This window comes from Pyrenophora tritici-repentis, chromosome 10, assembly GCF_003171515.1.
Source record: "Pyrenophora tritici-repentis strain M4 chromosome 10, whole genome shotgun sequence".
Taxonomy (NCBI): domain Eukaryota; kingdom Fungi; phylum Ascomycota; class Dothideomycetes; order Pleosporales; family Pleosporaceae; genus Pyrenophora; species Pyrenophora tritici-repentis.
The window spans coordinates 52,300-75,594 of NC_089399.1; the positions used below are offsets into that span (position 1 = coordinate 52,300).

General features: G+C 51.2%; 8 protein-coding genes across 8 annotated transcripts; 3 read left to right on the top strand and 5 right to left on the bottom strand.

Moving 5' to 3' along the window:
• Window positions 1–19: 19 nt before the first annotated feature.
• Window positions 20–1,326, bottom strand: PtrM4_038370 (UBN2 multi-domain protein; the record flags this gene model as incomplete). Its single annotated transcript, XM_066104282.1, has 2 exons — window positions 20–1,169; window positions 1,220–1,326. 2 exons carry the CDS (start codon window positions 1,324–1,326, stop codon window positions 20–22), a joined length of 1,257 nt encoding a protein of 418 aa, XP_065958846.1.
• Window positions 1,327–3,136: 1,810 nt separating this feature from the next.
• On the top strand, window positions 3,137–4,918 carry PtrM4_038380 (uncharacterized protein; the record flags this gene model as incomplete). Its single annotated transcript, XM_066104283.1, has 1 exon — window positions 3,137–4,918. One exon carries the CDS (start codon window positions 3,137–3,139, stop codon window positions 4,916–4,918), a length of 1,782 nt encoding a protein of 593 aa, XP_065958847.1.
• Window positions 4,919–6,118: 1,200 nt separating this feature from the next.
• On the bottom strand, window positions 6,119–8,460 carry PtrM4_038390 (LacZ, Beta-galactosidase-beta-glucuronidase; the record flags this gene model as incomplete). The annotated part of the gene is made up of 2 exons (XM_066104284.1): window positions 6,119–6,121; window positions 6,172–8,460. 2 exons carry the CDS (start codon window positions 8,458–8,460, stop codon window positions 6,119–6,121), a joined length of 2,292 nt encoding a protein of 763 aa, XP_065958848.1.
• A 3,834-nt stretch (window positions 8,461–12,294) lies between these two features.
• PtrM4_038400 (FRQ1, Ca2+-binding protein (EF-Hand superfamily)) lies at window positions 12,295–13,479 on the bottom strand (the record flags this gene model as incomplete). The annotated part of the gene is made up of 1 exon (XM_001937806.2): window positions 12,295–13,479. One exon carries the CDS (start codon window positions 13,477–13,479, stop codon window positions 12,295–12,297), a length of 1,185 nt encoding a protein of 394 aa, XP_001937841.2.
• A 284-nt stretch (window positions 13,480–13,763) lies between these two features.
• On the top strand, window positions 13,764–16,253 carry PtrM4_038410 (SPA multi-domain protein; the record flags this gene model as incomplete). Its single annotated transcript, XM_001937805.2, has 2 exons — window positions 13,764–14,482; window positions 14,528–16,253. 2 exons carry the CDS (start codon window positions 13,764–13,766, stop codon window positions 16,251–16,253), a joined length of 2,445 nt encoding a protein of 814 aa, XP_001937840.2.
• A 568-nt stretch (window positions 16,254–16,821) lies between these two features.
• Window positions 16,822–18,678, bottom strand: PtrM4_038420 (uncharacterized protein; the record flags this gene model as incomplete). Its single annotated transcript, XM_066104285.1, has 1 exon — window positions 16,822–18,678. The coding sequence occupies one exon, from the start codon at window positions 18,676–18,678 to the stop codon at window positions 16,822–16,824; it is 1,857 nt and encodes a 618-aa protein (XP_065958849.1).
• A 152-nt stretch (window positions 18,679–18,830) lies between these two features.
• On the top strand, window positions 18,831–19,673 carry PtrM4_038430 (Atrophin-1 multi-domain protein; the record flags this gene model as incomplete). The annotated part of the gene is made up of 1 exon (XM_001937804.1): window positions 18,831–19,673. The coding sequence occupies one exon, from the start codon at window positions 18,831–18,833 to the stop codon at window positions 19,671–19,673; it is 843 nt and encodes a 280-aa protein (XP_001937839.1).
• A 422-nt stretch (window positions 19,674–20,095) lies between these two features.
• PtrM4_038440 (RssA, esterase alpha-beta hydrolase superfamily) lies at window positions 20,096–22,659 on the bottom strand (the record flags this gene model as incomplete). The annotated part of the gene is made up of 2 exons (XM_001937803.1): window positions 20,096–22,351; window positions 22,408–22,659. The coding sequence occupies 2 exons, from the start codon at window positions 22,657–22,659 to the stop codon at window positions 20,096–20,098; spliced, it is 2,508 nt and encodes an 835-aa protein (XP_001937838.1).
• Window positions 22,660–23,295: the final 636 nt, after the last annotated feature.

The window sequence follows — 23,295 nt, forward strand, 5'->3', positions numbered from 1 at the left end:
TGTGAATTGAAACGACCCTTCAGGCTTGCTGCGCAAATTCTTCTTCCTGATAACAAATTGACTCCAAGGTTAGGTACAAGCAGTACTTCTGACAGCCATGTCGACGATCCATCCTTACACACCACTTGAGCTTCTCCTTTCCAGTCCGCATATAATTCTCCCCTCCAACCCGAACGACTCTTCGTTTGATCTTAATCATTCGTCTAAATAATGAGGGTTGGTCAGACATGTGAGAGGATGCGCCAGTGTCGGCAGCCCAGGTAGATGGAGAGGCCTTACCGACGATGTCTTTTGAGAGACGGCATGTCTCAATTTCCTCGGGTTCGGAGTCTGAGGTCTCAGATAATTCATCTGACTCTGAATTGACTTCTTCGGCTCCATATGCTTTGCCAGTCCTTTTGTGGGAATTCCTTTGCTTAGGTGTCTTAACGAGCAGCTTAGATGATTTCTTAGCGTCGTATTCCTTAAGGAGCTTTCGAGCTCTCTCACGTCTTGGGCAGTCTCGTACGCCATGGACTCCATCACAAAGGAAGCATTGGACCGTGAATTTGGCACCAGATTCGGAGTCAGACGATAGTGGCGAGTTCTTATGATTTCGACGCCTGTAAGGCGGAACATACTTCTCCGTCTTTCGGAATGCTGGAAGAGCTTTTTCGTTGGCGTCTTGCTGGTCTCGAACCTCCTTCTCTTCCAGAAACTTAAGTTTCTGTTCAACCGTGAGGTTAAGTTGGGCGTTTAAGGTGTCAATCGTAGTCTTGAATTCTTTCGGAAGTGATCTGATAAGAACGAGTAGTAGTGCAGAGTCCTTGTAAGCTCCGTTGGTGTCGGCGTCTGCTGCTACAAGTTTACGTCGGTAGTCCTTTAGCTTCTCCCATGATCCAACAATCGTGTTCCCGGGATTAAATGTGAACGTTTGAATTCTAGTCATGTATATGTTGGCAGTTGTGGCGTCAGTTTGGGTGTACTTCTTTTGTAGGTAGGCCCAGAATTGGAAGGCAGTATCGTATTCGTCAATGAGGGCTTGGTCATCCTCGCTAAGCGACCGAAACAAGAGATCGATTGCAGTGGCTTCATCTTCTAGGTACTTGTCTCTTTTTTCAATGTTGACGCGGATCTTGGTATGCTTGTCTGTTTCAGCAATTTCCAACTCTTCCATAGCCTCCGTTAGTCTACTAGCTGTTGCTATTTGACAGTGCTGTACCAGATTTTTCTCGCAGACATAGAAGACTTTCTTCCCTTAAGCTTGACCTTGTTTCGGCGAAACCAAGTATCGTGGTTTTCGGCTGTGAGCTGGGGGATCTTCCATTCTTCCTTCTCTGCAGCCATCTTGTGCGGGTGATGCGGTTGATTCGGGCGATGCGGGCGATGCGGGCGATGCGGGCGATGCGGGCGATGCGGGCGATGCGGGCGATGTTCTGCGGGTGGTGCAGTCGTTATCGGTTCTCGAGCGTGGAGACGGTGTGTGTAAGTATGGTTGCGTGTCAACCGCGTTGTACACGACTTTTTCTCTTTTCCGATTCCTGCTTGAATCTAAGTCCTTCGTGACTTGGTTAGGTGTTTAAAACCAATAACGTTGGGTTAGGCAACCGGGCTCATAACCTATTGGAACAAGGTCTCCTCTGGTGGTATGACTACCATAGGGAACCGAGTAGAGGTATGTTAGGTCACCACGTATTGGATTGAACTACACTAAGAGCTGTTGTTCTGTCTTCTTATTATCATGATGATCTGGGGATTTACATGACAGATCATCATTCCGCGTCGGTCCTTCTGCTCGGGCTTACTTCCACGAGCCTCATCCCCGCCGACCTGGACTGAACCTTACATCTTCTCAACACATATTGTGCTAAATTTTCTGGCTAGATTAGTCTAAGATCTAGTCACGTGGACCTATTTATAGCCGGACCGGTCCGATCATCTAGACCGGTCCGACCACGGTCTCAAAAAATCGCCAGACCAGACCAAGTCTTGGCGGTCTAGACCAGACCAAGACCAAGTCAGACCAGACCATTCCGATCACTGGTCGGGTTTTGTAGCATATGTATCTCAGACTTGCCTGTAGTAATGGGTGAAGTGATGGCTACTCAAGCCATTGAGTATATTTTGAGAGCTTGCACCGGCTGGATTGCGGAAGTAGCAAGAAAGGAAAGGCGCAGTTTTAATCCAACGTATTTGATCATTACACCTGTCCCATTCCTGGAAAGGACAGGTTGAAACACCAGAGAGTTTTGAAGAGTTAGTTGGGCAATTATTGTTGCAATGGTTGTATTCTCCAGAGCTGTCGCGCAGAGTTGGTATCAAGCAAGCTGCTTGCAAGCGCTTGCTTGCACAGTCCGCAACAATCAATTAAGTGGGTCCTAGAAGGTTCAGATTGGATTGATTGATTACCGCTTTAAGCCTAGTAGTTACCTATAGGAGTTTAAGCCCTACCTAGATAGGTAAGTGGGTCTAGGAGAGTGACCGGATTGAATTGATTGTTGCGGAGTCTACTTGCTTGTTTGCTTGAAAGCTTGATTGACCTTTCAAGTCAAGCAGCTCTATATAAATTTGTAAGCAAGTCAAGCAGATAGAGTACTGCTTGCTTGATTGCTTGAAAGTGCTTGCTTATATTGACTTTTTGAGGATTTTGGTGTTCTAGTAGATGGTGATATCGCGATACCGATCGTGGTGTTGCACTTTTTCCAGCTGAGTAAGCTAGCTTACAAACCTCAGCCTCCCATCAACGCGCTCGTACTAGCCACCTCATATCAGCCATTTTAACGTCGCCGTCGCTAATATCACGTGTCTCTTTTAGTGTCGTCCTTTTTGAGCTATCGTACAACTCTCCATGGCGGGCAGAAAACGCGTCTCCAACGGCTCTATCGCCGCCAAAGCTCCACCCAAAAAGCGCGCCCGAGTCGCCCCATCAGGCTCCGCCAGCCAGCCGATATCTATTGGTGATACTCAGCAGCCATCTCCATCTCTATCTACTCCACCTACGCCGTCTCCGCCGCCGCCGCCGCAGGCCTCCTACGTTTCTACTTTCGAGTCACAACTCCGCGATTCCCGCCCCGAAGCTGAGATCGTAGCGCCTTTTGAGGGCAGCGAGGAGGCAACTGTTGTCTCATCAAATACAGCAGATGAGGCCTTAACTCACATGGATGAGGCGCTCGATGGAGACTTTGAGGACAACTACGAGGGCATAGATTGGGATCGCTTGCCTCGTTTTATCAAGCCGCCTACAACCTCGCGCCGCACGCCAAGCTGGATATATAGACATGGCTATCGAGTTGTACTTCGATCTGACATGACTACAACGTACTTTATCTGCAAGTTCTGCCACATCCACAAGTATATTGACGCTGGGCTTGCTGGTGTTTATCCATCAGCTGCAACTACAGCAGCAGCGCGCCACCTCTGCGAGAATCGACCTGGCCATAGTCATACTCCACCTGGAAAGTTACGTGTAGCTTGTGATAGTCCCCTCCGCCGCATGCTTATGACTGGCGTTTCAGTCCCACAAGTAGTTGCTAACGAGCTCAGCAACTTTAATGTACAGCGCTTCAGGCTAGCTGCAGTTGCGTGGCTTGTCGATAACAACCAGTCAATATCTGAGTTCGAAAAGTCAGCTTTTCGGGAGATGATAGCTGCTGCCAATCCACAGGCAGAGGCAGCGCTTTGGCAGTCTCACAGGAGTGTGAGCGTATACGTTATGCGCCTATACAACCACCTACTGCCGCGTATAGTCTTGGCGCTGTCAGAAGCTGCTAGCAAAATACACGTAAGCTTTGACGGCTGGACGACGAAGGGCGGCAAAAAGGGCTACCTCGGGATTGTAGCTCACTTTGTCAATCGCCTTGGCAAGCTTATCGACCTGCCTATCGCCCTGCCTCAGCTCATGGGCCCTCACTCAGGCGAGAACATGGCAGAGATCGTATACAGTACGCTGCAAAAGTTTGGAGTAACAGCTCGTACTATAGGCTACTTCGTGCTCGATAACGCCTACAATAACGACACGACGATCACCGCACTCGCCTCCAAGTTCGGCTTCAACGCTGCTCACCGCCGACTCCGCTGCGGTCCTCACACGCTCAATCTCATCGGGCAGACTCTACTTTGGGGCGTAGATGGCGACGCGTACGATAACAACGTGGGTGAGGCAGTTGAGCTAGATGAAGAGCACCAGCTCATGAAGGAGTGGCGGAGCGACGGCCCGTTGGGTATACTTTTGGCTGTGATCAACCACATCAAAACACCGCAGCAGTATGAGCTTTTTGAGAGCTTCCAGCGCCTTGCCCACAAGGAGCTATCTACTGCGGACGACGATATCAAAATACTGCAGCCCATCAAGCCAGTTGTTACCCGGTGGAACTCCTACTACTCTTGTTTTGAGCGCGCGGCTAAGCTGCAGCCTGCTGTCAACGCCTACGCTAACTATCATATATCGGATACGAAGCTCCGCGTGGAGCGCGCGATCGAGCAAGGCAACAAGGTGCCAAAAACGCCTACTTGGATGAAATCAGACGGCCTCACGGCTCACGATTGGCAAGTAATTACTGAGTATATTGATATACTCGGGCCACTCAAAACAGCCACAAAGCGCCTTGAGGGACATAGCCAAGGTAGCTTTGGCCTAGTCGCTGAGATTATACCCGTCTTCGAAGTACTACTCCACAAGCTCGAGCAACAGCTCGAGAAATTCGACTCCGTTAACCACGAGGAGCACGCCGAAGCTCCAGAAGATCATCTCGCTATCAACCTCCGCGCTGCTCTCATCAAAGCCCGCGAGTATTACAGCAAGCTAGACGAGACTCCAGCTTACTACGCTGCAACAATACTCCATCCACGCTACAAGCTTTTTTGCGATACAGTATGGGCAGAAAAACCTGAGTGGCTTTCGCTTAATAACCGAAATTTTGACGCTCTGTGGGCTGAGTAAAGAACGCTGCCTAAGCCTCGAGTACGGCCCCAAACGCTCTCCAACGACCTCGACGACGCGATCGATAGCCTCTGCAATCCCACGAGATCCACCGACGACGATGACGAGTATACTAGATGGAGGCGTTGTGAGCCAGTGGCAGAGAAGGACTCTCCCAACGCGCTAGACCCGATACAGTATTGGATAGGGCTTCGCGAGCAGTATCCCAATCTCAGCAGGCTTGCCCTTGACGTACTATCCATCCCGGCTTCGAGTTGTGAGTGTGAGCGTATGTTTAGTGAGCTGGGTGATCTACTAGAGCCTCGCCGACGAGGTATATCACCCAAGCTTTTGGCGGCGATACAGTGCGTAAGAAGATGGAGGAGAGCTGGTTTTGGGGACGACGATATGGCTGCGAAGTCAACTATAACTGACAGAGAGATAGAGCTATTATACAAGACTAGCACATGGGACGTCGGCGGCGACGGCGGCGACGGCAGCGAGAGCTTGATACTCAACACTATGTAATTTCCTATTTGGGTATATATTAATCAAGCACCTTCAAGCAAGCAAGCAGCAGCTCTAATTTCAGCCAATCAAGCGCAAGCAAGTCAAGCAGATGACTCCAAATAAGCAAGTCAAGCAGTAGGCCTACTGCTTGCTTGGCTTGCTTGATACCAGCTCTGCTGAGAAGAGAGCTGCTGTGAGCCATACTAGCGCGTCGAACAATCTGCTATCGTGATTACAGTCGTTGACGGCTAAGCCAGATACACATGTGGGCCGAAGTCGCGTTGTTGCGTTGACTTAAGTAGTTGAAAGGTCTATTAGATGTATGGTCTGTCTTTGATGCGAGTCTTAGACAAAGATAGGTTTGAGTGACGACTGCAACGAGAGGCTTGATGTGCTATAGGCAGAGACACTGTGTGTTAGTATGCTGAGGTGTGTCACAGTGCTATGCAGGCTCGGTGCTTACGTAGCGAATTGTAGAACGAGAACAGACCTTACAGCATAACATCGGTAGATGGCAAGTCGAAATTTGGGAAATCATCAATGGCTTTCATCTCATTCCTACCTCAGGCCTAAATATTGCTTTATCCTTGAAGTGTCGCGTTGAGCGTGCTTTTGGAGATAGATGCACGCCACTATCGAGCCCTCTGCTTCATTGTAATCGACGAAGATCCATGCCTTGCGCTGCTTACAGTAACGACAACATCTCCGGACCTACTGCCGGAACGTATCACTGCCAAGGCTCGCCCTCGCCATGTTCTATGAACATTGCCGTCAAAGTAATCCAGATTCCTATAGTATGCGGACCCAAGCGCTGCCAGAGTGGCATCTCCATGTACCTCGACGGTTAGGGTATCGTCGTCGTTCATCTCGATATTTCCATCCTGATCAGCGAGTTGAAGTTCAAGGTACGCTAGATCTTGTCTGTCTGCGACAAGTTCACCGGACTTCTCGTTGGCAATCTTGACTGAAGCAACGTTAGCGGAGCGGAGCGTGGAGCGCGAACGCTCCTGTCCGCCAGAGTATGCAACAGCAAGAAGTTCTCCAGGCTCGTAAGCTGTCGAGAATCTAGCGGTGTATCTGTTGGCTTGGTTGCTACTTGCGCGTCCAAGCGAGCGGCCATTTAGGAAAAGTTCTGTTTCCTCTTCCTGAGTGATGACCTCGATGTAAGCCTTCTGGCCCTCACAACCCTTCCAGCCCCAGCCCTCGATCGCATCGGAATTTCGCCAGGGTGTCGCCTTGTAATACGAGTTAGAGATGTCCAATGGACGTACCGCAATTACGGGTTGAGACAAAATTTTCCAGCATGCTTGGGCTACGAAAGCCGAAGCATTGGGCACGCCAGTGATGTCTAAAGCGCCGCAGCCCCCTACTATATGTGGCCAAGGCTTGTACAGTTTCACAGGGGTAAACCTGCTTGCCTCATAGTCGTGCACGCCAATGCCTACCTCGCCAAGGTAGTCCCATCCAGTCCACATGAAGTCTCCTATTAGGTTTGGAATCTTTTCAACGTTGGCCCAGATCTTGGGAAGATCAGGTGGACAAGTTTCCGTACCGAGCATCATCCTTGATGGGTGTAATTTGGCATCTAATGGGTACCGGATGTCTCCATAATTGTAGCCCGCAACATCCATGTACGAATAAAGTCGATTGGTCACAACATTGGTGTGATTGAATTTTGGGATGTACCGCATGATTGGGAGCAACACACTGAAGATGATGTTAAAGAAAGAGCTAGATAACATATCCTCCAGGCCGCCTTTGTTATCTGCGGGAGGAGTGTTTGGATCGCCCGGCGGGATTTTTGAATACGTCATGACGGCCAGCATAAGGTTGACCGCGATAGTCTTAGGTCGGGATGGATCCAGCTTGTGCGTGAGGTCCAGGAGCTTCTTCGCGATCGTGTGTCCGTAGGCGGTTTTTGGCTCAGTGACCTCGTTACCTAAGGAGTACATAACAACTGAAGGGTGGTTACGAGCTCGTTCCACAAGAGAAGCGACTTCGTACTCCCAGCGTTCGTTGAAGGTGTTGGAATCGTCATATTTAGACTTTGCCTCGTACCAGTAGTCGGCAAACTCATCCATGACGTACATGCCTACCTCATCACATGCTTGTAGAAGAACTTCTGAGCATGGATGGTGCGACATACGAATAGCGTTGAAGCCATTCTTCTTCATGATCGACACGCGCCGCAGTTCAGCAGCTTTAAACGATGCTGCGCCGAGGATACCGTTATCTGCGTGTATGCAACCACCACGCAAGTTCACAGCCTGGCCATTAACCAGGAACCCATGACCAGGTTTCAACTGCAGAGTGCGCAGACCGTACTTGAACTTATAGAGATCGCCATTGATGACGACAGTGCAGTCGTAGAGATTCGGGGTCTCAACCGACCATAGATCTGGGTTCGATATCTCGAAGTTTTGCTTCAGCTCAGACGTTTTCGTTTTCGTTCTCCACTGGATCGCGTTCCTTCCTCCTCTCGAAAGCTCCAGAGATACTTCAACATCATCTTTCTTTTCGTTGTCGAGCAAAACCTCGAAGGTGAGAAGAGCAAGTCCGCTGGCGGAAAGCGTTGCCAGCCTGATCCCGTCCTTGCGAAGCAGATTGTGGTTTCGAACCATGAGATGAACGCTGCGATGAATTCCGGCTCCAGTGTACCAGCGAGCGTTAGGTTGTTCACTGTTGTCGGCATGTACTTCGATGGTGTTCCTCTCGCCGAGCTTCAGGTAAGAGTCTACGCGAATTTCAAACTTGGTCCAGCCCGCCAGACAACCGCCGACATCTGTGCCGTTCACCAGCACGCGACTGTGCCGGTAAACGCCATCAAAGCTCAAAGCGACCACTTTGGACTCCAGAGAAGTAGGCACTTGCCATGTTTTGCGATACTTGTACATTCCGCCGAGATAAAATCCGCCATGAGTTCCAGCGAGGGCGTCTTCCCGCCGCCCTTCTACCTGCATAGCATCGTGAGGAAGATGTACGTTGCTCCAGCCAGTTTGTCCAGAGCGTTGGAACTCCCAATCGTCGTTGAAAAGTGTCGCTACTTCGGCCATCTTGTGCGTCTGCCATGCACTGAAAGTTGAACCAAGGGGATGAAAATTGAAAGTAGGGGCTTAACTTTTTGACATGGGGTCAACAAAGTTCATATAACATCGAGCGTACCAAAAACGTACACGGCCTTCCTCGGGGCAATGGTCCGCATTTCGCAAGTTGTATGCGCACAGGTGCGTATCCCCACCAATGATTTGGTGTGACACGGACGTTTCCAGCCTTCTAACCCTGGTATTATTGTGCAGAAAATCCATTAGCACTTGCGTCGCAAGGTCGGCCCTAATCTAGACTAGCACATTCGTCATATAGCAATACGGCCTTTCCGTGGGCCTCCGGCTTTGATTCTGGAAGAGCACACTAGACACGGAGAAGAGTCCAGCTGAGGGGAATGTACATATCGAGGAAGATGATCTCATAGATCCTGACTCTAGGCCGCACTTGTTCGCACTCAGTGCAGTGTCTGGATGTCCTTCAAAGTACTGCAGTTCACGATACTCCGATATCGAAATATCGTTCTTGATTTTGGCTGTCGCGACGTTTTCGGCATTTGATAAGAAGGAAGTAAGCGTGTGCATAGAGCTTCTGTGTGCACAGAACCCCTGTGATTGTAACAGAATCCACTAAAATATGATGCCTTCTGTAGCTTCGGATGCATAAGGTCCCGGATCCGGACGCCTTCGCGACTCACAAGCTACCCCAGCGCGTGCGCCCATCTTGCACTTGGTCAACAACTCGGAGCAAGCGCCTGTCGTTTCACGGCTTTTATACCGACCCTTCACGTGACAGAGATGGTACTGTCCGGGGACGTAGGGACTGTGGTAGTGCGAGTCGGGATTGTGGCGATCATGCGGTTCGCAAGGTGCCGCCAAATCGGGACTAGCGAATTGCCGGATTCATAGGCGGCTGAGCCAGCGGAGCAGAGTACGAATCGGTACTCGAACTTTCCTCCTACTCGCCCCACGTTGCCTAGTTCTTCCGAACTAGGCCCTACCCAGCTCAACGTCAATCACCAGCTCAACGTCAATTTTGCCACCCTACGCGATTTGTATAGTAAATTGACCGCGCAAACGCACAAAATATCGTATATGTTGAGAATATTCCGGTCACCTGTCACGAGGACGCTAAGTCACATGACCCACACCGCTCTATATTAGCCGAGCTTTGTATAGTTAGCAATTGACACACTTACATGCCATGACTGAGAGAGTCATTCTTTCTCAACAGTATATTTATTATAGCTACTGAGTGGGAGGCATCTCCCAGTGTATGAAACGCGTTACTGGTGCCTGTTGACTTGGTGTTGAGGCCTCTGCGGTAGACTCCGCAACAATCAATTCAATCCGGTCACTCTCCTAGACCCACTTACCTATCTAGGTAGGGCTTAAACTCCTATAGGTAACTACTAGGCTTAAAGCGGTAATCAATCAATCCAATCTGAACCTTCTAGGACCCACTTAATTGATTGTTGCGGACTGTGACTGCAGGACGCTTACCCAAAACTCTGCACTAAATATTTGCAGACGTGGTCTTTGCAATCTCGACGCGGCTAGCAAGGTTTACTGCTATATTCAATGCTGTGACTCGTAGGGCCGGGGGTGAGAGCGAAGTGGGAAGGGAAAGTGGGAAGAAGAAGGCGAAAGAGACGGAGCATACAGAGAAGAGAGAAGAGAAACGGTTTTATCCCGTGGCAGTAGGTCTAGGCGGGCTACAATCTGATGCCGGATGGCGGGAATAAGAGTTTTTTTTTTCGATTTTATAAGGCATCCACTAGATTACCGTCATTCCTTAGACTATTAGCGTATTTATCGGCTAGTGGTAGTAGTAACTTTGTGGATCATACGAGATTTTCCGAGACTATCAGCTACCTGCGAGAAACTCTTGACTTCCTCTGTTATCCTAGTAGCATGAAATACTTGACACACTAGTGCACAAAGACCACCGTATTCGCTAGACACTACTTACCTATACTATCCAAGTATTTCACTTCACACAGGTGCTATAGTATAAGTCTGTTCGTGGCAGGAATGATCACTAAGGTGGAGGTTGCGCATTTCGACTCTCTTACTACATAGAATCCAACTGTCATTCAAGTAGCAATGAATTTCAAACTACTACAACTTGCCACATTCATTATTAGAACTCAAGACACAAAAACTTCCGCCTATATTAACCCAGTATCACCACCCATAATACTCCAAGTTAACAAAGGAGGCCATGTCCTCCCAGAAACCCCGTCCACATGTTTGTTAACACAACACCCCAAATGGCGAAAAAGATGTTCTCCTATTAGCTAGGATGGCGCTGAAAAATAAGTCCCATCGAAAGATACATTAGCCCACCATCCCTTCCCCACAGAACCAAAGTAACACCCAACACTTCTCCTCGCGGCTACCACCCTCTTACACGCTCCCTAATTCTTGCTTTTGGGGAAGACTTATGTTTGTCAAGTAAATACCTTAGAGAGCACAGAGGGGATCCATATTTTCAAGATCATTAAGGGCAGCCATGAAGCAGCAGTCGCTCAATTGATCGCGAAAAAATTCAGAACTGTCGCAGAAATATATATATTCTTTAGCCGGAACGCTCAGAGATTAGTCTTTTTGCGTTTCGACAAGAACCTATTTGGTTGAGCTTTGTAGGGTCTTTTCTGATGGCATCAAAGTCGGCTTTGTATTCTGGACAGGCAAGGTCGAGGGGGCTTGCGGCGGTGAGCGTGGCGGTGGCGGCGAGGAGGAAGATTGTGGAGATGCGCATTGTGGTGGTTGGTTTGGTTTGGTTTGGTTTGTAGATGGCTGGGTGTAGGTGGGTGGGTATGAAGATGATTGAGTGGCTTGGAGAAGGTTGAATGACTGGTATGCGATGATATTACCATGTGCGGACTGCGCTGCCTTTTAACTTGAACGTGTCAAGGTATATGCATAGGAATTATCCGTGTTATCTATAGTACTATGGGACCCATCCCTGGCGTACTAAAATTAACAAGTATTGATTACCTTGTATGGAGTTAGCTCTCCCTTGCTTTTTCAACTCGACACTCTTTTCAGGAAAGATTCAGCGGCAATCTGTACATCCTCCTGTGCGGGTTAGGTATTCCATGCACAGTGGTTGGTTTACCGATGTTATAGACTACGTCATAACAACTCACTTTCAATTTGGTATAGAATGGTGGAAAGTGTCTGCTAGCGCAAACGGATAGGCAGGGTAGTTACGGAGGAATCGTTGATGACGGGAAACGTCAACGGACACCCCTATAAGATGAGCAGCTGGCACCTCCATAGCACGAAACGGCATTAGTAGTATCGGCCCTCTATCGCACCATCGTATTAAGTAGTATAGGACTAACAAGTCTATCAAAACTCAAGCTTTCTAGGGACTCGAGCATCTAAAAAACAAGGGCTGTTTTAATAGATTTTAACATCCGAAAAAAAAAACCTGGACCAAGAAGATCCAAGTGTGAGAGACCTTAAGCTCCCAAAATTGAGCATTTTTGACCAGGGTTTTTTAGCTCGTTTTCGAGACGTTTAGCATTAAAGAAGCTGGCGTTGACGAGACGGCATTGGTGTTGGACGAGTCGAAAGGGGGTTATTCTTCCTACGGTGTTGTAGTCGCAGCACTACGGCATAATAGGCGTTAACACCATGAACCAAGCCTCTACACCTAAACGATTATCACGGTCCCGAAAAACTTGATTAGGAACAACGACAACATACACACCCTAAACAAGCCCCATTCATTCTTGCAAACAAGGATATCATTCATACCTAAATCTACAACCATTCGTACAACTACGCCCAAACTCCAAGCTGCTCGATTAAACCGAATCAATCAAAACCCCATCATGCAGACACAGAAGTGCCGTCAGCACCATCAGCAGTATTACCGCCGCCACCCGTCAGATTCGCCATAAAGTCCTGGTATCTGAATACCTCTGCCCTGGCTAATCCCCTGCCGCCTTTACCAAACGCTCTTCTCCCGCTGAACCCTTCAATCACCATGTCGATCTCGCGTTCCGTCAGTTTCTTCTCTCCAGGTTCCGGGGCCGTGTGTAGTAAAGCGTCTTTTAGCTCGGAAAGGTCGATTTGGCCATCGTCGTTGTCGTCAAAGGCCTCGAATGCTGCACTTAACTCGCTTGAATGCGAGAGGTTGCCAAGTAAGTCGGACAGTGTGGACAGATATGTGGCTAAGTTGATGGATTGTGCACCGTTGAAGTATGCGTGAAGTTGCGAGGGCGTTGCAGATAGACCGAGTTGCGATAGCATATCAGCGACATCTCCGGCGTTGACGTGGCCGTCGTCATCGCGGTCCATGACGCTGAATGACTCTCGCATGCTGTGCAGGAGGGGCGGAGGCAGCTTCGACAGGGCGTCGCTTGAATTAGAAACGATGCGCGGCATGGGTGCTTGCCGTACTGCTAGACGCTCTACAGGCTTCTCAGCGGCGGGTTTGGGGTAATCCAATGGTTTGGGGTAATCCAGTGGTTTTGGAGATTCCAATGGCTTCTGGTAATCCAGAGGTGGGGAGGGCTTGCGGATGGAAAGAGGCGGTGGTGTGTCGTCCCTCGCACCTGCACTTTCAAATTTTGCAGCAATGGACGCTGTGCTCAGTGGGCGGACGGTGTGTTGTGAGGTTGAAGACGCATTTCGTGAGGGTGAGAGACGGGCGGGTGAGAGATTGCGTAATGGCGAGCTGGGCGGTTCAGGCGTCGCTGTCGTTCCCCGCGTGTTGAGCCAAGAAGGCGGGTTGGGCGATGCAGGTCTGGCAGCGGCGGGGCGGAGGGTGACCTGAGACGGGGTCGTGGGTGTGGGCGTCTCCCTGGGCTTCAGAGGCGAACTATTCGGGGTCGAAGGACGCAGGGTGGACGGGGAGGCCTCTCGGATAGAGCCCGGTCTTCGAAAGGGCGACTGGCGGGGACTGTTAAAGGAGAGTGGAGAGGGCTTGTAGCTGGCCGGTGTTGGGGTGGTAGACTGCATTGTGTTTAGTCGGGCGTCCGTGTCGAGATGACCAAAAGGAGAAGGTACCATTCTGGCGATGTTTGTTTTTCCGGCGTCTGGTGGTGGGAGCGAGGCTGGCGGGTCATGTCGCGATGTTTGCGTGTTGATTAGTTTTCCCTGGCAACGACAGGGCTGAGGCACACGTGGACAGGGGTCCGCATTCACCGTGCACTCCCGAGATGGGTCCGCAGTATCGCACGCGCACGCGCACGCGCACGCGCATGCACATGGCGCCGGAACAGGCGTGCCCCTAGCGCGGGTAGAGTCAGCATGTCCACGTTCGTGAAGACGTTCAATAGATAGATGCAGGAGCCATGGCCGAGTCTGGCATTACTCGCAGTTCCTCTCGTGCCGGCCAGCCAACCTCGCTGCAGCGCCAGCCGTCCTTCTCCTCCTTCCCCCCATCGCGCTCTCCCTCGACGCGCAATGGCCACTCCCACAAGGCAAGGTCCCCACAGCCCCCCATGCTGCGGGAGGGCGACGACGAGGACTCAATGCAGTCCCGTGACTCTTCGCCGCCGCCGCAGGAGTCCACGGCCGCACCGACGACGGGCTCAGGCATGAGGGCAGGCATGCGGCTGCGATCGCAATACCCGGCCGATGCCATCGAGAACCATGTCGAGTACATTCTGGTCGCCTCGTTTGATATTGATCGCGGCTCTATTATGGAACACCAATACCCGACCGCTATCAGCGGGGATGAGACGATGCTGGCAGAACTCATGTTACCGGACCAGGCCCACGTCCGCAGTCAGGACTGGACCATCTTTTTTCTGCACAAAGACACGACAGCCGAAGAGGAGGAGCGCGAGGCACGGCGGGAGCGTAGGCGGAGACGCAGACGGCGGAAGGAAGGCTTGGAGGACGAGGACGATGCGGCTGCGGGCGCTGAGGACGCCGAGCTTGACAACGACTTTGACGGCGAAGATGGCGACGAGGACACGGAAAGCGAGAGTGAGCCGGACCCAGATGGGCCACCATTGGTTTACGTCTTGAACTTGGTCAATACAAAGCAAGACAACACAGTAAAGAGGTAGGACGCTCATCCCCCCGGACCACCCAGACTAACATGATGAAGAGGCGCAATCGTCAAGGCCATGGCTATATGCACTCGACACTCGTTCCTCCACATCTACAAGCCGCTACTACTGCTCGCTCTCGAAGAGTACTTCCGAGCGCCCGTCATCGAAACCCTCGCCTCCCTCTACCACGCCCTCAACGCCATGGATCTGTCCATGTTACCCAAACTATCCCCGCTCGAGAACTTTGTGCTCAGCGCCTGCGACGCCAAAGACATGTTTGTCGAAAAGTTTGAGCTCATGGTCCGGCAGCGGAAGAAGCTCGACGCGGCCCGAGACTCTGTTGAAACTTCATCGGATTCCACCTCGCGCAATAAGAAGACTTATACCGTCCCGAGAGATACACACGAGTTTGAGTCAAAGGTCAACTATAATGGCATACCCGTTCCCGTCAAGATACCCACTGCCCTGAGTCCGGAGACGGTGGGCGACTTCTCCCTGATCAAGCTTATTCAAACCTTTTCTACACCGCACGCAACACAACCACAGCCCTTCGCTCTACATCCCCACCTAACCACCAGTGGAGCCTATACTCATCCAGTCATTGTACTTGTAAATGCTCTTCTGACCCAGAAGCGCATCATTTTCATTGGATACAACCGACCTTCAAGCGAAGTTGCCGAAGCAGTTCTAGCGGCATGTGCTCTTGCATCTGGGGGAATCCTTCGTGGCTTTGTCCGCCATGCATTTCCCTACACCGACCTTACCAAAGTAGACGATCTGCTCAAAGTGCCTGGCTTCATCGCTGGCGTCACCAATCCTGCATTTTCCCACAAGCCAGACTGGTGGGATTTGCTATGTGACCTACCAACCGGGCGGATGAAGATTAGCAACAAGATCGAGCCCGCCCCTCCGACAGAAGGATCACAATTCTTCCAGTCGCAAGGACTGCCCATGAGTGGAGTTGGTGGATCGCCGGCCTTTGACAGCAAAGGGGTAGACCCAACAGGCGACAATCATTTCATGGACCGGCTACTCGAAAGCATCCACAACCGACACGGCGAAAACGCGATCCGAGCAAAGTGGCGATCCTGGGTCCTAAAATTTACCCACATCGCCGCCGCCTTCGAAGAAACCGTCTACGGCGCCTCAGCCCTATACATTGGCTCGCACGAGACAGACACGGGCGCATACGGCGTCTCGGGCCACGGCTACGTGTGGCCGGACGAAGGATCCAAGCTCCGCGAACTGGCTGCAAACGTCCACCGCATCGAAGGCTGGCGCAGTACAAGGAGTTACTACAGCTGTGTCCAAGATCTCGCGCGGCAGTGGAAGAAGCGCCCAGTCCGCGGCCTCGACATGCACCACCAACACGACAAACTGCGTTGTTTAAAACTCACACATGACCAATCTGCCGCCATCTATCTCGCACTAGCACGGTGTGTGGAAGAAGCGGGGACACCACCGCCACCGCCTGAAGATGCGCCATCCGCCGATCTGGCATACTTGACACAATCACTTACTCTTGCCAACGACCCAGAGCGTAAACCTAGCTCTCAGCTACGATACGATACCATTCTGCAGTTGCTGTGTGTTATCCCCGATGCGGGGCTCTTTTACCTTAGCTTGGGGCTGTTTCACCCGAGACAGGATGTTAGGATGGCGGTGGTCAAGTTGTTGGAGAGGATCATGGATCATTCTGCTGGGCGGCATTATTGGGGGCAACTTGGACGGTTTGCTAAGTTGGCGTTTTTTCGGGTCAAGAGGGAGGAGGCGCAGAAGTAGGTGGTGTTACAATCTACTTACAGGATATGGGTTGTGAGAGAGGAAGATGTGGTTACGAGATAGTTGTATAAGTTACGGCAATATAAATATCCAAATAAACAAGATATAGTACAGTATTATACAGCATGTACCTCGATGAGCCATCTCGTTTTTTCCAAACCATTGCATTCCACACGTTAACCATGCTCACAGCGGTAGCGTGATGTTGACGTTCACCTCGTAACCGTTATCGATAAGTTGACCCCAGTTCCCGATACACGCGCATCCCTGCATCGCATCTCAATAGTAGTCGCCTCAAATTTCCCGCTCGCTGCGACCCCTCACAAACACACACACATACACACGCGCGCGCGCCTCCAGGATCTCCCTGACTCACACATCCATCCCCTCAATCGCTCCAATTCTACGGACAGGTAACGTGTCCGTGCGCGTGATGCGCGGATTCGCGTGATGCGCGGGGAACACCATATCCACTACTTCAAAAATGAAGCTATTAAGCCACGTATATAAGCTGTTATTATACGAATTTATAGAGGGGGAGTAATTAGATGCTTGCGATCAACTTGTACTATCTATATTTTGATGGGAGGTTGACGTTGCGGCCACGTGATGTGAGCTTTGATGGAGGAGCTGGAGGCTCTTCTTGAACTTGAGCACCAGCGCGAGCAGCCTCAACGCGTTTTTGACGCTTGTTGTTCGATGAGGTAGCTGCTGAAGCTCTCCTCTTTCCCTTTTGGGGTAGTTGTATAGCTTTAGCAGCGTCTCTCTCCTCCTTCTGGCGCGCGCGTTCAGCTGCTTTCTCAGCTCGCTCAAGCTCCCTCATCTCCTTGAGTCTCTGCCTCTCCACACGCCTCTCCTCGAGCTCATCTTGACGCTGCAGTCGAGCCTCCTCGCGCTGCTTCTTGGACCGTGCTTTTTGGAGTTTCTCCTCCGTCTCATCTCGCTCCCGTACTGCTTCTCTAGCTCGAGCCTCACGCAGCTTGCGAGGAGACCAGAAGACAGAGCCACCGTGATACTCCTGGCGCTGTTGAAGGTCAAGAGCTTTGCCCTTCTTCCTGTGCTTCTTTTTATGTTGAAGAGCCTCCTTTAAGCCCTCGTTCTCATGCTTTAAAAGCTCATACTGCACAGAGAGATGGTGAACGCTTGAGCGCAGCTTTCTTGCCTCATACTGATGGCTATCATTAACAGCAGCTCGTACTAGCCGATCGAGCTTTCTCCAGTCATGATCAGAGAGCCCTGACGATGAGCTTCTCTCAGCTTCTGGCGTGCTAGCAAATCTACGAAGGATAACGTTGGCATCCATCGGCCAGATCCCAGTGGCTTCGAAGGCCTTCAATATGAGGCTCTCTGTGAAGGAGGATATCCAGGCGCTCCAGAAGAGCGGGAAGAAGTCCCCTTTCTTGATTGGAATAAGGCCTTGAGCCTTATGGAGATGGTTAGTGAGCTCGTTAGAGTAGGCTTGAGAGAGTGGCTTGAACAGCACTACATCTAGCGGCTGGAGCGTATGGGTCGAATGGGGAGGAAGGATCATGAGGAGGATCCTATGGCGATCGCAGTACTTAATAAACTCCATCGTGAGGTGAGATCCATGGCCATCAAGGATGAGCAATCTCCATCTACCTGATCGTTGCTTTGTAGAGCGATCAAACACCTGCTCCAGCCAAGCTAGGCCTACGTTATCATTTGACCAGCCTGTTGGAGATGATGAGACAAAGACCTCATGTTCTCCTGCCTTGATATCTTCTACCCAACTCGATCGTATAGCTCCATTTTTAGCTGCGTAGATAAGGGCTGGAGGCAGCGAGCTCCCATCAGCGCAGCAGCAGGCCAGGACTGTCAGAAACTCGCGTGATCCATCCTGGAGAGATGCTCGAACCTCCTTCTTCTCCCATTGACGCCTGCTGAATATCCTCTTACTTCTGCCTATCAAGCCAATTAAGAAGCCCTTCTCATCCATATTGTATATATCTCGAGCCTCTAGGTGATATTCGGTGATCTTTCGATGCAGCAGCTCGAAGTAGAGTCTATACTTTGACTCAGAATCAGCCAGGTGGCGCGTACGATCCATGGCGCTGGTCCACTTTGAGATGAGATGGATCTCGTGTCGGTTGATGAAGCGAGTAACCCAGCTCTCGCTGAGCTGCTGATGGGCTACTTCTGATGAGAAATCCCTGATCATCTCTCGTGTAGGAGGAATGCCTCGCTTTGTGAGCTTTTCGATATATCTCACAAGCTCTAGCTCTTGTTGTGGGTTGAGTTTCTGCTGGTTGAAGTTCTTGTCTCTTTCTGAGCTTGTCTGGCCCTGGTGCCTTCGGGTCAACGTAGATCTCACAACACCATGCTTAGCAGCAATTTTAGTATACGAGAACTGTTCTCCTGGCTCTAGATTTTCAATATCTTCAATCGCAGCTTGAATTGGGTCCATATTGGTGGAGTTAACGTGTGTTGAAGGTGAAGGGGTTTGACGTGTTTTGGTGTTCCCCGCGCATCACGCGAATCCGCGCATCACGCGCACGGACACGTTATAAAGTACACGGAATTGCAGACGACGCCAATTAATTACCCAACGCGCAAACCATGTCGACAAACGCCCCAGCAGAAGCAAAGAAACGCAAACAAGCCAAAAAGACCGGAGGAGCAGAAGATGCGAGTAGATCCAAGAAGCCAAGTACAAGCACAAAAGCCAGCAGTGCGCCCGAGGAAGAGAAGAAGACAGCCAAAAAAACACCAACGCTTGCGAAAAGCAGTAAACCAATTCCCACGAAGAAAGATACGCCGGCACAACCTCCCCCGCGCACAAGCAAAATCCTAGACGCAGTACGCGCAAAGGGCACGACTCTGGGGAAGATACGCGCCATAGAAAACAAATACGACACCATCGTCACAGCAAGTCTTCAAACAGATTCCGAAATCAAACACGTCGCAATACAAGCTCCACAACGAAACGACCCAGAAGACGCAGCAGCTCTACTTTCAAAACATGGACAGACTGCACAAGGCACTACTACGACAACGCCGCCGCAAGCTACCACAACCGCACAGGCAAGCCGGGGCACGACGATAGAATTACCACGCACACCTAAACCCGCGCCATCACCTGTTACTATAACCACCCCGCCTTCCTACCCTTCCCACACGCTTCCTCTTAAACCACCACCAGCACACCCAGCCAACCGCCCCCACACACATCACCACCCTCTCCCTGGCAAACCGGCAGCACGGATAATAGAACCAACACCCAACACGGCTCTCCCGCCAAAATACCGGCCTGCCGCTCGTCGTGTTACGGCGATTATCGTGGGACTGCCGTTTGTCATTGTTATGGGGTGGGAGTTGTGGGAGCGGTGGAATGGGAAGGTTGTGCCGAAGAGGTTTGGGGATGGGGATGGGGGGGCTGTGAGAGGTAAGGAGGGGGTGTAGGTAGGGGGTGTAGGTGAGGATGGATGGGTGATGTTTTAGATACCATGTTTTTTGTAAGGATAAAAGACTCTGAATCTGAATCTGGATCTAAACATCTCTCTATCTAGTATGTCCAGTCCATGCCACTCAGCGTCCGTCGCTCTAGCCGACATGTTTACCACACATGTCTACCGTGTATATTCAACCCAACCCGCACGCCACAAATGCGTCTACAGCATTACCAGAAAATACACTTGGATTGTAAAACATAGAAAATCTTGAAAAAAAAACCGAAAAAGAAGAAGTGAAATCAATGCTTACACAGCAGATTTACGCAACAACAACAACAATCTTCAACGTCTCTAACAAAGGAAACCCCACCACACTAATAAAGATAAAAAGACCTGTAATATATACACAAGAACGCAAAGTCCAAACCTCCCCTACAGAAAACTCTTCTTCCTCAACAACATCCCCCTCGTCCCAGAATGATCACCCACACCCAAACCCAAACCCACACCACTCCCCCTCCTCGACCCCGGTCTACTAGACCCCGGTGACGGATTCGTGTATCGTAGCGGTTCAACATCCAAGACCGGCGGTCCCACACTAACATCCGGTGTAGCAGGACCAGGCGGGTGAAAAAGCCGTTTATAGCGTAACTCTGGGGAACTGGGTGCGTTGGGGATGCTTGACTGGCTAGTCGCTGATGTCATGGCTAGGTTGAGTATAGTGCTTGTGCGGCGGTTGACTGGTGTGGTGGTGGTTGTACACGGTGGTGTGTCTGCTTGTGATGATGTAGTAGCGCGCATGAGCGTTGGAGGTGTCGAAGGCCATAAGGTGGGGACTTGGTATGTGGGCGATGTTAGTGGTGAGGGCGAGGATGACGCTCGGTTCGTTGTTGTTGTATCGGAGTCTGGGTCTGCGAAGTAGTCTTGGTCAGAGGTAGAGTTTGTGGAGGATGCGGGGTCGAGGTGGATCGTAGAGGTGTTTGGGTAGGCGGAGCGACGTTTTGAGCGGTTGGCGACGTGGATTTGGGTGGGTGTGAAGAGGGATTGGGAGAATGATTTGAAACCTGGTCGGGAGAGGCGGGGGCTGGTTGGTGCGGATTTGTGGAAGACTGGGCTGGGGGGTTCTGTTCGCAGTGTGAAACGAGCCATCTTGTAGGACGGTGTTGTCTTTCTATGAGAGAGGACGTCTCCTTGAGAAGTTGTTCGTTTGATGGTGAGTTCCTGTTGTGAGGGCGAGAATACGAGTTGTCCTTTTAACTTTTGTATTGTGTCGTCCAATGCGAGCTCGATGGCGACATGATTTTGTATACGCGAAAGTTTTGGCCAAGTAGCTCGTTGGCCAGTGAGCATACAACCCTTCATGTACTCTGGTGTTGGGTTACTCAGAACTTTTGGAAAGTCGGCATAGTTAATCTTGGGGAAAATGTTGATGTCACCCGAGTATCGCTGGCTGAGGATAGACCTCCCCTTCGTCACCAGAGTGGGAAATATACCGGTATCCGCGATTTGTTGAAGACGATGCATCACCTCACCCTTGCACAGACTGGCCGAAAGGCTCACCCAGCTGGAACCCGCAGCTACACGCTGTTCTGCCTCTGCAGTCATAATCTCCTCCTCTTTTGCCAGAAAAGGAATGACATGCGGATTGACCTGCGAGACAATAAAGTGGTTCACGTTGAACATTTCAGCCAAACGCGTCATGGGCAAATCATTATCCACAGAGCCATCGATCCAGGTAGCGTTTGGATTAGGATTCCAAGGAACTTCCGCGCCAGTCTTCGGATCCTTGGCCAAAAGAGAAGCCTTCTTGTAAACGAGCGGAACGGAACAGGATGTGCAGACTGCTGACCAGATCATAACATTGGGCGCGGTGATGTAGTTTAGGAGTCTAGGAAGTTCATATAGCGAGGAAGACGACACGGGAATGTTCAAGATGCGACGAGTCCGATTGTAGGCTTCCTGAAAGGTCATGTCTCCAAGCAAGTCTCGCATGACTCGGGTGAGGTGGGAAATGTCAAACAGCACGCCAGACTTCATTAGGCGCATCGCTTTGTCCAAGACGCCGTCTGGGTGATTGGGGTCTCCGAATACATTCAGGTCACCGTAGCAGAACTGGTGCATCACCTCGGGTATCTCTGCGTCGGTCCGGGTGCATAGTACGGCTGACACGATGCTTCCAGCAGAAGCCCCGGATATGATGCGGGGGAGAAGACGGGCGTCCCACAGGCCTGAAATGACACCAATATGGTTCATGCCGAAAGTTCCACCTCCCGACAGTAACAAGGCACTTCGCCCAAACGATTGGCGTGTTTGGAGGAGTTGGTCAACTAGACGTCGTGGCTCGACTGGACACTCATCTCCTTGTTTCTCCGATATGTCAAGCAGGGCTGCCAGGGTTTGCTGTGCTGACTCAATATACCGCTCGATCAATCGCTTGGTGCCAATGTGCGAGTGCTTGTACAGGCTCAATTGGCCCATGTCACCCAATCCGCGTGTAAGGGTGGTGCGTATCAGGAACAGCATTTTCTTTACATCGCAGCTCATGCGAGCATCGTCGAGTTCCTTCAGTCGGGCAGCAACCAGCTCCGCATTGTATTCGGTCGAATCATCCAATTCTTTCCAGGCCTCATTGCCCTCAAGTATGTCCAGCTCAGTCGCGGCGGCCTTCCATTCGTCATATGTCTCGGCCTGGATGACGACGTCGTTAGCATGTGACAACAGCACCACCAATCTGAGGCACCCACGTCTTTCATGTGCAGGTACAGGACCTGTCTGCGACTCGCCTCGACTGCACCCCCATCTTTATCAGGCACATGTTTGGAGTCGGTGGTGATGCCACCTAAAGTGCCGACCGGGTCCCTGACTAGCTGTGCGAGGGGACTGAGGAATCCGCCATGGCTCTGGCTCTTCCTCACCGTCTTGCACCCATTGCGGCCTCGTCCTACGTGCAGTCGCGAACTTGCGCCCGAAAAAAAGGTATCCGACAACAGTGACATGGAGCACCGGTGCAGGCCATGCGCGGGTCAATACGAAGCCCGAATTGGCCGAAAGGAGCGTCGACGGGTCGACGAGAAGGTTTCAACGTGTTGGCGTGGGTTAGAGGTGGTCGGCAGCTACGGATATTATATCACAGGGACAAGAGAGCGACGACTATAGCTTAGTAGTAGTGCAAGGCGCCGTGTGGATAGGTAGTGGCAGATGCGTCAACTGCGGGTGGTCATGCGCCAATGGTCGCGCAAGTCGCGGGAGAAGGTGCGCCGCAGATATCTTTTGGGGATTCTGGTGCCTAGTTGCCGGGCGGAGGACGCGTGCGCATCAAGGCAGGAAGACATCGGGCTTTGAAGTACCACAGGCTAATTTGCCTCAGGACGTGGGCGGTCGAGTGTGTGATGTGCTACTTCGTCATCGTTCAAGGATACATGGGTTTGCGCGGCTAGACAAAGAACGGGTTTCGCGTCGGTAGCACCTCCACCCAAGCCGATGCTGACACGACACTTTTGCTGGGACCTTGCAGAAGTTGGCAACCTACTGCATAGCCATTATGTCGCAGTGTCTACCCGCCCTCCGTCATCATGTTCCGATAACGGCCTGCTCTTTGGTTTAGCAAGACTGCCCTTTGCGTTTCAGACGAC